The 14,667-nt window shown below is 37.9% G+C and overlaps 1 protein-coding gene across 4 annotated transcripts in view; it reads left to right on the top strand.

Moving 5' to 3' along the window:
- Positions 1 to 2,238: 2,238 nt before the first annotated feature.
- qtc (GRIP domain-containing protein quick-to-court) overlaps positions 2,239 to 14,667 on the top strand; it is a 34,442-nt gene continuing 22,013 nt past the window's right edge. The window contains exons 1-2 of one of the 4 annotated variants that reach the window (XM_023173571.2): positions 2,239 to 2,484; positions 9,895 to 10,353. In XM_023173571.2, the coding sequence (XP_023029339.2) occupies positions 9,907 to 10,353 (447 nt within the window). In that variant the 5' untranslated portion in view covers positions 2,239 to 2,484; positions 9,895 to 9,906. Of the gene's footprint in view, positions 2,560 to 2,811; positions 2,935 to 9,894; positions 10,354 to 14,667 lie in introns of those variants that run through there. The other 3 variants (XM_023173574.2, XM_023173572.2, XM_023173573.2) reach the window with 3 other exon arrangements.

The following is a 14,667-nucleotide window of genomic DNA, read 5'->3' on the forward strand; positions in this document are numbered from 1 at the left end:
TTGTAGTTACCATTAAACACATCAAAAATGGATGAAATAAAATCGAGTATTTTTCAAGTGCATTTGTAGCGAATCAAGAACAAAAAAATTATTTTTTGTTTAGTTTTGACTACAAACGATGCTGATGAATGTAGTATTGTATGAGTTAGTCTTGTTATTGCAGCATTTTTGTGATACTTCGAAAGAATATAAAATAAATTAATATTGTGTTGTGACTACAATAAACTACGATCTATTTAAAACCTATTTCAGAACTTTCTTGCGCATTGTTACTCGTATGTCGTAGTTTGAATAGTAGCAATAGTGCTTTCTCAGTAACTAATAAGACTACAAGAAAATAAACTCTACTAAATTCATCGGCACCGTTTGTAGTTAACACAAAACAAAACATTTTTTTTTGCTTTTGAGTCACTAGGTACACTTAACAGAATGTAATAAAGCAATTTGTAGTTTTCGTAAGTTCTGCATATTATAGGTACAATTGTTTGTAGTATGCAATTCTCAAACTGCATATTTGTAATTTCTATGCCGGTGTTGATGACTATTTTTTGCTTAATTTGATTTAATTCTTTTCAAAGTTATTTGGAAGAATACATTATTTTTACCAATACTGCAGTAAACTACAAATCATTCAATACTTATTTAATTTTTTTGTTGTATTATTTTAACTGGCGAGGTCATCTTTTTCTCGCATTTCTCTCACTGATTTAAACGGAACTATCCTTGTGTCACAAGCAATTACAGTTTCGATTATCTTAGGACAACAACTGAAACTTTCAAAAAATTGCTCTTACAGAGAAAATAGTTTATCAAATTGTCTATCATTTGTAAGATCATTTTTACGAAATTTTTCATTTGTTTCGCTAAACCCAATCGAAACTGCAATCACTGAAGTTCTCTTTATTTAGATTAAAACTATTTATTGACACTACTACATACGTTATAGAATTTAAGGTTCATAGATGTTTTGAGAGTATCGACTAATTAAATACTCGATTTTATTTTATTCATTTCTGATGTGTTTAATGGTAACTACAAATATCTAATTTCAGCTACAATCAACTCCATCGTTTGTAGTTTGAGGACAATTGTTATTTTATGATTTGAGATCTTGTTTTCGTAGCTTTTTTGCTATACTTCAAAATAATATAGAATAAATTAGCATTGTGTTTTTACTACAATAAACTACAATCAATTTAGAACCTATTCCAAAACTTTTTGGCACATTATTACTCGTCCTTCGTAGTTAATAGTTCGTTCGTAATTAATATTAATAGTGCTTTCTCAGTAACCGATAAGACAACAAAAAACTGAACATTACTGCATTTATTAGTGTCATTTGTAGTAAAGTAGGCTAAAAAAGTTAGATTTTTTTTCAAAGCGGGTTCCAGCATGACGGAGCTGAAAAAATGCAATGGAGAACTGTTCAGTCCACCACGATAAGTTAGTGCCTAGATTTGAATTAGTTTTCACAAAGAAAAATGTTCTATACATCAGTAACTTCTGAATATTAGGTACCGGAGTTCTATCCCCACACCAAACCTTTATTTTTATTGTCCTGACACGTGTTTCAGTCACCAAGTGATTGAAGATGATGACTTGGTAATTGAAGCACGTGTCGAGGTGTTAAAAATGAAGGTTTGGTGTAATATACACTACTACAACCAAATATTTCAAACAGTGCATCATGTCAGTAACTTACATTTAATAATTTTGCTTGAAAAAAAAAAGAGCTGAGAAAATTGTAGCAAAAATTATCCTGAAGTTCTCAATTGAAGTTTTATTTTTTTCAGATTGTAGAAGTGAAAATCCCCCAAAAGGTCTATGTTTATTTAGATTACTGTCAAAAATTATTCAAAGTCACAATGTTCTTTCCTTACTTTTGTGTGGAAGTCCATTTTCTACCAATTGTTGCAGTTTCTATCTATTCTAAACTTCGGTTCATGTTCAAGCCATTAAATATCCATATTATCAAGGTTATAGTTCTACAAAATTATGGATTTTTGAAATAAATTGTTTTTTTAATGTCTACCGCGAACACTGATATGAACCAGCCTTGATAAAACAATATCTACTTCAGTTTATCAACTCCCACGAAATTTTCGTCAGCCAACCCTCCAGCTCCTAAAACCAGGCAACACACTTTACCTCCACGCGGCAAAATTACGAAACAAAACGTTACATCGTCGACGCGCTCGAGTATCGTTGCAACAATTACCTATATAACAACAATTTTAATCCGTTTTCCTGAGTCTTGAGAAACCATTAGAGAGGAAAGCTGAACAACCAGAGCATAGCTTGGTTATTCATTCTTTAGAAACTGCTTCAACGAACAGTTATTCGTTGTTAAACTGTCGACTCTTTTACATACGGAGGCAGTTGGCTGTGGAAAATTGCAATCTAATCGGAGATCTTATATTGCAGGCAAATTAGTTCGATTAGACTATGTACCATGTGATTCGTGTGCAAAGTGATATCTAATTGGTAAGTGAGACAGTTTTTCAATGAAGTAAATATTTGCCTCTGTATGCTGACTACATCAATATACAACGTGTTGCGGTATGCTGAGTTTGATTAGTAACTAAATAATGACAGATTTGACAGTAGTGAGAGGGCATATAAATATTGTTAAGAAAGCAAACATTTATGAGTTTGGGTAGGAAATTTTGAGGTTGACTTTGAAGATTTTTTAACTATTAACTGACACTTTTTAATTGTTGGTCTACTTTACGATTAAAACAACTAGGTACTGTAAAATACTCGTACTTACTTCGATAAACACGTAAAATCTATCGTTTTGAAAGATTATTTTCATTGTTGAGTTCGTATTTTGTTGATTGCTTTAGAGTTGAAAAGAAGACTGAAAATATTCAATGAGTGTTGAAATGTGTGGCTTTTTAAAACTGGAAGATTCTGAAATGTCACTGAAAACACGTGAGGGAACTTATTTTATGATGTTATTCTATATTTTTTGACAACCAAGTAGTTGGTTTCTCGTCAAGAAATTTCAAAATTCACCAGATATTTATTTTTATCCAATAGTAGAAATCTCAAAGACTAATATTATTTTAACCTATTAATTCTGTACAGTTTTTTATTGTTTAATACTTGGAAGTTTCACTAGCCTTCTATCAGAATTCAGTTGTAAATAGGATTCGTAATATAGTGAAAGGGTTGCGAAATGTCAGTATATCCTTGACCGTCATGTTTTAACGTCATTAGTTGCATTTAGCTGCCACCAGCCCCAAATGAGATTGGTCAAATAACAGAATACTGAATTGTCATAATTAGGGAATAATCGTTAACTGTAAACATACGAGGTCTGTTAAAAAATTGATGTAAATTTTCTTTTTTCTCAAAAAAAATATTCATTTATTCATCAACTTCTATGTCATCCCCTGCAAAGTAATCCCCGTTAGATCTGTATCTGTAGAGTAGGGAGAGTGAGGGTAAGCCCACAGCACTTAGGCCACATGTAACCCATTGTACATTCTTCCGAGGATTTGTCCACCTAGGTCATCGTCCATCCTGTCCACTCTAGGAAGATGGACAGGTCACTGGGAGACATCTCCTTTATATCAGCAGGTGTTAGCCAAGACTCGCCGAACACACACTCTCTCTCTCTATTGACGATAACTCCGGGCACTCGCATAGAAAATGCCTGACAGGCTCATCTTCCTATTCACACATCCTGCATAGAGGTGTGTCCACTAGCCCCATATTATAGAGGTGTCTCCTTAATTGACAGTAGCCAGTCAGAAATCCTACTGTTAAGCGTAGATTTTTTCTGGTCACCGCCAGATATTTCTTCGGCACAAGCTTCCCAGGGTCGCCCAGGGTGATCCAGTCGGCAATGCTATTAACTTTACTCCGGTCGTGCCCTTTAACCCACCTCAGGATAATGTTATTATCTACCGAGGCTTTGGCTAAATCTTGATGGCACCCTAGTACTAGCCCTGAGGTAACACGTTGTCTGTTCAAGGCTAATAGGGTTCATCTGCTGTCAGTGCAGATTGTTATGTTTTTGCCAGAAATTCCTTTCCTGGTTGTTACTTTTGTGGCGATTGAGATACCAGACAGTTCTGATTGGACCACGCTGGTATTTTTTCACATTCCTTATTCCTTCTTTGGTTTTTGAGCCGTCTGTATGTATTCGTATTGCATTTATAGCATCTGACTCTGTGTTCTGTTTTATCTGTATTTTGTAAGGTTTATTAAACACAAAGCTGAGTTCAATTGCATCACTGGTTGCCTGCAGAAGAGGTTACGCAGTAAGCGCTTCCCGCCACAGACCCAGCCTCAATTGACCCATTCCTACTTCGAGGTGTACACCAGCCGTACGCAATCGTAACATTAACACCATTAACGCAACCTCCTTAACGTACAGATCCAGAGGGGTCAGACTCGTAATTAATTCCATTGCCACGGTTGGTGTTGTTCTCATATTGTTCTGTGATGTTTAAACAAGTCAGTTGCTGTATTTGATATAATTTTTGGATGGCCGTTGCTTGTAGAACTTTCGGTCCCCATGCAATGGCTCCGTATGTTAACATAGGTCTTATTATTGTAGTGTAGATCCAGGTGGCCATACGGGGTGAACGACCCCATGCGCGTCCCACTCTTCTCCGACATTGCTCATAAGCCACATATGCTTTTTTTGCTCTACTCTGTAGGTGAGAGTTCCATGTTATCTTCCTGTCAAGAAAGTATTTCACCTCTTCAGAGAAATTAAGTTTATTTTTGAAGATTTCGGGAGGTTTTAAGACCGATAAACTTCTTTTCCTGGTGAAAAGGACCATCTCAGTCTTCTTGGGATTGATCGACAGGAAGGGTATTATATTCACCAATATTCACCAATATAATACCCTTGTGCCAGTGTTTTTCCAATCCTTGAAGAAGTTCTAATATGCATTTTTGTATGTTTTTGAGTTCTCTCAGCAATTCGGTGTTTATCTCAACATTCATCGTCCTTTAATGGGTCTCTTCAATCTTGGAAACAACAAAGAGTCGCGGGGGGCCAAATCTGGTGAATACGGTGGCTGAGGCATGACTACGGTGTTGTTTTTGGGTAGAAAATTACGAAAAAGCAATGCCGAGTGAGTAGGTGCAGTGTTCGATCGTACGACTATGTGGCAAGAACTCTTGATGCACTACGCCACGATAATCTGAGTAAACAGTGAGCAAAACCTTGACATTTCATCGAACTTGGCGTGCTCTTTTCGGTCTTGGCTCCTCCATTGGATAGTTGGTTGAATCAACAGTGAAATAAAGTTAATTTTTTGTTTGAAGGTGATTGACAATGTTTCGTGATGAATTTCACTAGTTCGGACTTCCATTGTCTACTATATAAAATGATTTGAAATCCCTGAAACAAGTAAAAAAGAATAATTAAAAAAGAATAGTTGAAAATAACAATTATATTAAGCAACAATAAACCTGAAATGAAATGATAGTGAAATAACCTACAAGTAAAAATATAATAATTGAATAAATAAAAATTAAAGGAATGAAAAAAGAAAATAATAAAAAATAAAAAGTGTAGAGTTTCCAAGTCACGTTAGTTCACGACGTTTCGATTGTTGGTATCTACAATCGTCTTCGGGTGATGACTGGACTGATTCCTCCGAGAGATGACTATTTTATAGGTCGTTGAAATACTTTCACTTTCTCTACTTTCCATTTTCCGCTTCACTGATTCCGTGAGAGATGACCGTTTTGGCGGGAGTTGGTCATTTTTCGTTTGATGATGGGTTTCCATATGTTTCGTATATCTACGCTGGCCTGGCTGAATACGTTGTTGGACAACATGTATGCGGCTTCCTTAAATTTTCTCCTGAACCAATGTTCCTCTCTGTGCAAGATCTCAGCTTGGGACCACTCGATGTTGTGTTGATGGGTCCAAACATGGTCTGCTATTCCTGATTTGCTGGTTTCTTCTCGCTGTGTGTGCTTCTTGTGCTCGGCAATGCGAACATTCATTGGCCTCTTAGTTTCACCAATATAGGATTTTCCGCACTCACAGGGTATCCGGTAAATGCAATTCTTGGAATCGCAGTCCGCGTTTGGGGGCCTGGTTTTCGTGAGGCTGCTACGGATAGTGTTACCGGATCTGAAACAGGTTCTAATGTTGTACTTGGAACCAATTCTTCTTATCCTCTCCGATAATCCTCTGATGTAGGGAAGTGCAAGCACTGGTTGTGACGGCTTCTCTTCCTTGCGAGGCTCCTGCTGTCTTTTAGCCAAAGTCTTTTCTACCATCGCTTTGGAGTATTCATTCCGCTGAAGATCATTTTTGATGATGTCTAGTTCCTTCTCGAGACCTTCCTTTGTATTACAGAGCCCAAAAGCACGATCTAATAGAGTCTTGATGATTCCTTTTTTTGTCGATTGATGGTGGTTGGATTCGTGGTTCAGATACTGTCCCGTATGAGTGGGTTTTCGGTATACAGATGTTTCCCACTTAGTGTCGGTCCTCTTCACCAAAACGTCTAAGAATGGCAATTCATTGTGGATTTCCTTCTCCATTGTGAAAGTGATGGAAGGTCTCACGCTGTTGATGTGTTTCAGAAAGGCGTCTAGTTCAGTATTCCCATGGTTCCATATTATGAAGGTGTCGTCAACAAAGTTAATTTTGATTTGAGAGTAGTCAGTTATTGGTTACTCCAGGAGGAAAACGTAAAGGTATAGTACTATATACACTGGGAATTTTTTTTATTTTTTTTGTTGTGACTTAACGAAACTCAAAATAGTTTTCTAAACTAACTGTGTTGTACATTATAATATACTCTCCCAAAAACCAGGAAAGGAATTTCTGGCAAAAACATAACAATCTGCACTGATAGCAGACAAGCCCTATCAGCCTTGAACAGACAACGTGTTACCTCAGGGCTAGTATTAGAGTGCCACCAAGATTTAGCCAAAGCCTCGGTTGATAATAACATTATCCTGAGGTGGGTTAAAGGGCACGACAGGAGTAAAGGTAATCGCATTGCCGACTCTTTAGCCAAGGAAGCGGCTGGACTAAGAATTTTAGGACCCAGTGGCTCTTACGTCCTGATGACTTCGACAATTGCGGAACTAGCCAAACGCCACACCCATGCTCAATCCCTAAAGAGATGGGATGAAATCAAAGGATGCAATATTGCCCTAGGAAGCTTGCGCCGAAGAAATATCTGGCGATGACCAGGAAAAATCTACGCTCAACAGTAGGATTTCTGACTGGCCACTGTCAACTGAGGAAACACCTCCACAATAAGAGATTGTGTGTTCGGGGAGTCTTGGTCTACACCTGCCGATATAAAGGAGATGTTTCCCAGTGACCTGTCTACTTTCCTGGAGAGGATAGGATGGACGATGACCTAGGAGGACAACTCCTCGGGAGGATGTACAATGGGTCACATGTGGCCTAAGTGCTACAGATACAGAGAGATACTCTCCCAAAGCCTTACCTCAAGAATCTGAACGTCTCTTGCGATGGATTCATTTTTGTAGCTTTTCTATGCTTGTGGAATATAGAATATGGGCTGCCCGGCTGCCAATCATTGTTATCATAATGCGGATATTCAACAATAAATTGGTATGTTGATTGAGTCATTACTTTCGGTTATATAAGTAATTATTGAATATTGTATAACAGAACGTCGTTAAATATGAATTAATGCTTTGAATTACACAATATTTGGATAAAAAGGGAACTCATTAAGTGAACCTTGTAAATGGGAAAGCAAAAAATTGGAGAAGGAGAATTAACTTTATACTTTCTCGGTGTTTCTACTGTTACGTTTGTTCCCGTGGGTTCACCAATAATTGACTACACTGAATAATCGAACATAACTCCATTTCACTTCAAATACAACAAACACTTCAACTAAAACTTCAACTAGTATTTGAATGTCTATCGCCTAACTGGATCACTTCGCATACCGCACTGAAACGTCCACTTGACTCTGTGGTATCTCTTCTCCTCGACATTTCCTAATTTCTCAGCCTTTTCTCTAGGTCAATGCTACTGTCGACTTTGATTGGCTGATGTTGGAGCCCTTCTTCAGTCCATCTTGCTTTAACTTTCAATGTCGCTCACTACAGCATGTGTCCCCACACAATATTTGTTTGTTGCTTAGGAGCCTTCTGATGACATATCAATTCCTTCCAAGTTTTTTCAATGAACAGTGTCCATCAGGTATTTCTTCATTCTTTTTCATACGGTCTGTATACAAAAGCTTGTGCGTTCCCAGCTGCATTTTCCCAAAACTCCTTATGTTTATTATTGTTCCACTTTCTGAACCGATCTCGTACCAAAGATTTTGGTACTTCCACAGCTGGTTATGCAGTTGATGGTCGGCGCCTGGCAAACCCATCAGCTTTTTCAATGCCTGCGATTTCTGAGTGAGTACCCTAGCACCCAGTATAGGGGTTATGTCCACGAGTTTCTTCAGATTTTTGCGGCATTTCCAACCAATATGTTACTCTTGGGGTGGGATGAGGTTTCACCCATAAAGCTAAAACTCCTGTTGAATGACGCTTCAGCCTAATTGCGGGTGCGGATGCTCATCTTCACAGGTAGCAGGAGGTTGCATATCCTAATGAGAATCTAGAAGTGATTTCGAATTGGGGTGAAAGTAAACAGGGTCTATTCAATGCCACGAAAACCCAGGCATCGGTTTTCTTCAAAAAGATAAATATCTCCGAACCGGATATAGTAATGTCAAGACAGACAATTCCGCTTTCTGCTTCGATAAGTTTGTTGTGGGTTTTTGTATCTGTAGAGTAGGGAGGGTGAGTGTAGATTCACACCACTTAGGCCACATCTGACCCATTGTACATCCTCTCGAGGAGTTGTCCTCTTAGGTCATCGTCCATCGTGTTCTTTTCAGGAAGGTGTAGGCCTAGATTCGAGAGGTGCCTGACGGTGGCATCCGCGAAGGTTTTGAAAGGTGCAGCGATATTACTGTCGTTGCACGGCTCCTTCAACTTTCTTGGGGTTCCTTCCATAGAGGTCGATAAGTGAGGGAGCTTTCCTGCAGCAGAAGCCGGTTCCTTGCCTTCATTCAAGGCGGAGCTCTTGGCGCACGCCGCAAGAAGTGCCCTTGCTGTTGGAGGTGACCTGCTATGTCCAGCCTCATTCCAAGCGGTAGATTGAGGTGGACATTTCTGTTCTTTCCCAGCCACCGCCTTAGATTGAGGTGAGCACTTCTGTCCAGCCTCGAGATAGGTTTTTTTTTTGTGTTTGTTTCATACATGTGTGTTCCCACGAGTAGCAAGGGAAGAGTTGGTCACTTCTGGCAGAGCCCCGCATTACCAGAGGCTGATTACAATTGGGTTTCGCCCAGTTCCCCAAGGGGATTGTTCGTGACCGCATATCACCCTGCGGCCATTCAGCTGTCGGTACGATTCCTTACACTTCAGCTTGAATAGGCTGGTCCACGGTGGCATGTTCTGCAAAGGCTTTTAGGGGGTTTTAGTTCCCCTCACCCTACTTATTTCTGCCACAGGAGTCCGGCGACCCCTTCCGTAAGGCCACATTGTCTTCCCGGACAGGTCCTTCAGTCCCCTGGTAGTTCCCCTATCCGCCACCTGGAGACGCTGGTGTTTTGTCCTTAAAAAAGCCTAAGGTGTATCTGTATCTGTACCGAAAAGATACACCTTTGCTGGGCCACTCATTTTCCTAGCCACTCATGGCACTGTAATGGACCATGAAGTAACCAAAGTGTTGAACATATATTAACCGATTTTTCATTTAGACATTGTCGCGTTTCCACCTCATTTTTTAAAAGTATTTCAATAAGTTTCTCAAATGTTTCTTCAAAATATCCGACGCACATGAATGATGTTACTTAAGGGTTATACCCATAACCATATGTCAATGTCGCATACCTGTCATTATTTTATTTTCAGTTCCATGACAAGATGAGCGCCAACATGTTCCCGAAACCTCCCACCCCGACGACTCCCTGTCGCCCCTTGGACAACAGATCGAGAATCCCCCTCGCCAGCCCGATTCCTCTTCGCAGACACAACAGCCTGCGCTTGAGAGGCGAACGAGACGGTAGCCGAGACGATAACCGCTTCCGGGACGCTAGCAGGGACGCGAACCGTAGACGAGATTCCAGCAGGGAGCCGAACCACGGCGATCGATTGGCGGCTGGAAAGGCGGCGCAGTCCACCGCCAACCCCCTGCTGAAGCGAGGGCAGTCGTTCATGGAGAGGAACGAACACAGGGTGCGAAATGGGGGTGAAAACATTACACCGGTGGTACGAAGGCCGGATAACGTCAAAATTGGGTTCAAGAGCACGCTAGATTTGCCGAAAGGCGTTGTTACTACCCCTCAGTCGCCTGCCAGAGTCAGGAGTTTGGTGAGTTTTTTTACTTGTAGATTTCCGCAGTTTTTTTTGGGGATAAGGTGACGGTGACGGAAGTATCGAATTTGTTATTCTAGTCGGGGTTTTCTTGTACGTGTTTTGCAACGCGTTTGTTTCAAGGTAAATGCGTTTTTTGAGTAGAAGCCGGTGTCGTTGTTACGTATTTGTTATATAAATGACCTTTGCAGGGATTGTGTGTCAGAGGTGATTGACATCCGTGCGCTAGACGCGATAATATTATTATTTCATGTGGAATTACAGGGTGTCACGCGATCGTGTTGGCAACCTGAAGAATCATCGGAAAAAATCATGTTGTTCTATTGGATTTTCTGTAGGGGTTTGATCTATTGGGATTATAACAATAATAACGTGCAGTTTCCATTTGACGTAATACAGGCTGATTCACGGCGGATGGCACATTAGACGTTTCTGGATCACGGATCCAGAAAACGGATCACTTCTGAAATTTAATGGAGAGCATATTCGGACATTATATACCCAACTAAAATATTTTTGACAATGCGGTGTTACCAATTCCATTAGACAGTAGTAGTAACTTTGATTTTTCAAATGGAACTCCCTGTATATAATATTATTTTTGGAATCTACAATTGAAAGTCGAAGTAAACGATAATCTGCACTCTCAAAGTTAGCGGCACTCTCAAGGGCCATAAAAACAATACATAGAAATGAACCGACAGCGAACTATTGCACGTGGACTGTAGACTTGGCGGTTCGTATTGGATAATTTTTACTGACCGAGTTTTATGATTGGCTGAAGAGTCATAAATTTAAATTTGACGGTAACGAATAGAAATCTGGAATGCGGGGATGGTTATCAGGAACTGATCGCGATTTGAGTGTTGAAATTCGATATTGGTGCAGTTATGATTACTTAAAATTGGACAAGTACTAGTAGAAATAACGAGTGTGATAACAACGCAGACTTTTTCCGGTGTAGTGATTCCAATAGCGGTGGTGAACAATGCGAAAAAGAGATCAGTGAATAAGATTCGGATGCATTTGAATATTGAAACACAGAGAGTATGTATATGTATGTATATAAGAATCTACATCTCAAGTTTGGTTTCGGGGGAAACAAACTATTACAAGCAACATCAGATTTGACCGAAATTCCTTTCTCAACTGCACGTAAAATAGTCAAAAACAAACCTTATGAACGCAAGACGCGATGTGATACAGGATTACCAAAACCTTTAGATAAGATGTGCATCTAATAAAATCATTGAAAAAACAATATACGACTGTTACAAAAGCAATGAGATTCCTACGACTGAAATCATAAGGAAGAAATTGAATACTTTCGGCCATAACGTGAACTGCTGTGACAAAACTCTTCAGAATTGGATAAAGAAAACAGGATTTAGATTCAAAATAATAAACAAACGTCAAGCAGTTATGGAAAGCAGAAGAATAGTGGAATTGCGTAACAAATACTCAGAACCAATAACTAAATATAGACAAGAACAACGGCAAATTTGGACGATACAGTTACGAAAGGGTGGCTGATGGTTCGAGAATGTGTAAGCCTAACATGCCTGCAAACAAAGAATCGCGACTAATCATTGTGCATTGCAGAGGAAGTAAATAATAGGTTTCGTATTCTTTGAAATTATGTGGAAAAAACTTGAAGACTGCAATGTTGACTATCATAAGAACATGGAAGCTAATATTTTCGAGGAATGGTTTGAAAACACATTGATCTCAAATTTGGATGCGAATAGTGTAATAGTTCATGACAACGCTTCCTATCATTCGTGACACCTCATTAAAGTACCAAATAAAAAGTTGAGGAAAGATGAAATACAAAGTTATTCAATGGTAAGAATTTGTATTTTGAAGATTACTATACTGAAAACCAACTACTTGAAGTTTTACAGACAAAACCATTTGAAAAAGGGTATGCCTTTGAGAGTATTGCTGAAAAGTATGGACACGCCATACTGAGACTTCCCCCCTATTTTTGTGTTTTCAATTCCATTGAGTTGATTTGGGGAAAATTGAAACAAAGCATCAGGCGTAAAAATAATTTTTCAAAATTTGATAAGAAAGTAAGAGCTAATTGAAGAAGAAGTATCAAATATTACCGAAGGAGACTGGCAGAAAAGGATAAAAAAAGTAATTTTAGTTGAAAAAGACTATAATATGGGGATTGGACACTTCCATGTATATATATATAGAAGGAAGGGTTAGCTCGACTGGCTAAGTTAAGGAATAACGTAGGGAATGAATCGGGTATAGCAGTCAGAGGCAGAAAGATTGTAAAACTCTTTTTTCTGTTCAAGCTTTCGATGCGTTTATTGTCTCTTCATCGGGAACTCTACAATAATTATTGAATGAACAAACGGGTATGGACAACGTGTTCATACTTACGAAAGTGAGGTTGAAATGAAGTTAACATATAAGTAAAAAAGAGGATCCTCATATTTGTATGTCAAGATTAAAATTGGTTGAAAACATGTACTATTCAGTCAGAATTTTGCGATAATATGAGATGATTGCACGAATAATATGAAACAATGAATTTGAACATTGAGCTCAACAGGTAGTCAGACATGATTGACACAAAACATTGACTTTGACAGAATTTCTTGTTCTGACCAATGCATTGCGGCCAATGAGATTTCACAGAACTGTAAAATGATGAATCACAGAGAGTGAAGGTAAGGAAATTCTGTTCTGAAATTATTGAGTCTTATCAAATTTATTTTCTTTATTTAAACAAAGGAGATAGGTATAAATCAGGCTGAGACTTTCAAGGACAGACATTGTAGAGTTCCCGATGAAGAGACAATAAACGCCTCGAAAGCTTGAATAGAAAAACGAGTTTTAAAATCTTTCTGCCTCTGCCTCTACGTTATTCCTATATATATATATATATATATATATATATATATATATATATATATATATATATATATATATATATATATATATATATATATATATATATATATATATATATATACTTATTGTGATTCTTATATAATCAGAAATGGTTATTGAATACCGAAATCAATTAGCTCCCTAACTATATTATCAAAAGGTAGCTGTTGGAAGGTAGGTTGCACTATATCGTTTACTTGAACTATACCAGTAAAGATTTGCATTCTGTTTTATCGCCGCCTCGACCAAATCATCTAAATCAGAGTGTGCTTTTTAAAATCTACATGAAAAAACCTGAAAGCTCTGTACTTCAAAGATGACTCTAGCAAAACATCAAGTGTGCTACATTTTTGTAAAGGTAATTTCAAGCTATATTGAAATATACAGAAATATACAGGGTGTTTTGGGAGAGAAAGTTTTTGGCTTTCTACTACTCCATCTTGATACAAAAAAAGATGAGGGAATCTTTCAAAGAAAGGCAAGTGTCTTACGGCCAAACATCGATGTATACCAGTGAGGATGACAGTGTTCCATGTAAGTGCAATTTGTTACCATTCACTTGAAGTAGAACTCATGTGAATGATATCTGATTTTATTCCACAACGAATGTTTGAAATACAAACTGAGTAGAGAAAAGTATCTTCTGTATAATTCAGTGTTCATATAGAAGTATTTGTTTCGAAAGAATTTTTTCCTTTCGTGTAATTCATCAAGATGGAGTAGTAGAAAGCCAAAAACTTTCTTTCCCAAAATTTAATCACTCCTAAAAATATAACCCCTTCAATTCATACAGGGTGTCTTATTGAAAAAACATGTTTTTTAACAATAACTATTGATATCACATCTGAAAAAATAAGATATTTACACCATTGAATTGTACGTAAAAAAGTGCTTTGGAGACGTTTTCATAGAAACAAGAAATTTTTGACAGGGAGAAAGTTACAGCAACTTTTCGAAAATTCTCATTTTCGAAAAACATGCACCATCAGACACAGCCATCAGTTTTCATATATCTAGTTTGAAAACAGGAGTTTCCTTTTAAAAGTGTCAAATTTGGCCCACTTTGTAGCTATTCTCGGAGACGTAAATATGATTCAGGTTATATTATGTTTATACAACGTCGGAAACAACGTCAAAACGAATAAATATAGCTTAAAAAACTAAAAAACACGATTTTAAAGAACATCGAACTGAAAAGTTTAAAATAAGCTTAAAACAATAACGAACGGAAAATACTAGTATTATTGTGAAAAAAGCGACGGGCGCTTGATATACAAAAATATGGCGCAAAGAAAGCACGCTTTTTTCACAATAATGTTTTTAAAAGCGTGTTTTTAGTTTTTTGAACTATATTTAGTTTACATTTTTTAGTTTCGTATGCTATAAAAGCGTGTTTTTTAG

This window comes from Leptinotarsa decemlineata, unplaced genomic scaffold (genome assembly GCF_025532065.1).
Source record: "Leptinotarsa decemlineata unplaced genomic scaffold, Ldec_3_MD MMD2_P_RNA_scaffold_2, whole genome shotgun sequence".
In the NCBI taxonomy this organism is placed as follows: Eukaryota; Metazoa; Arthropoda; class Insecta; order Coleoptera; family Chrysomelidae; genus Leptinotarsa; species Leptinotarsa decemlineata.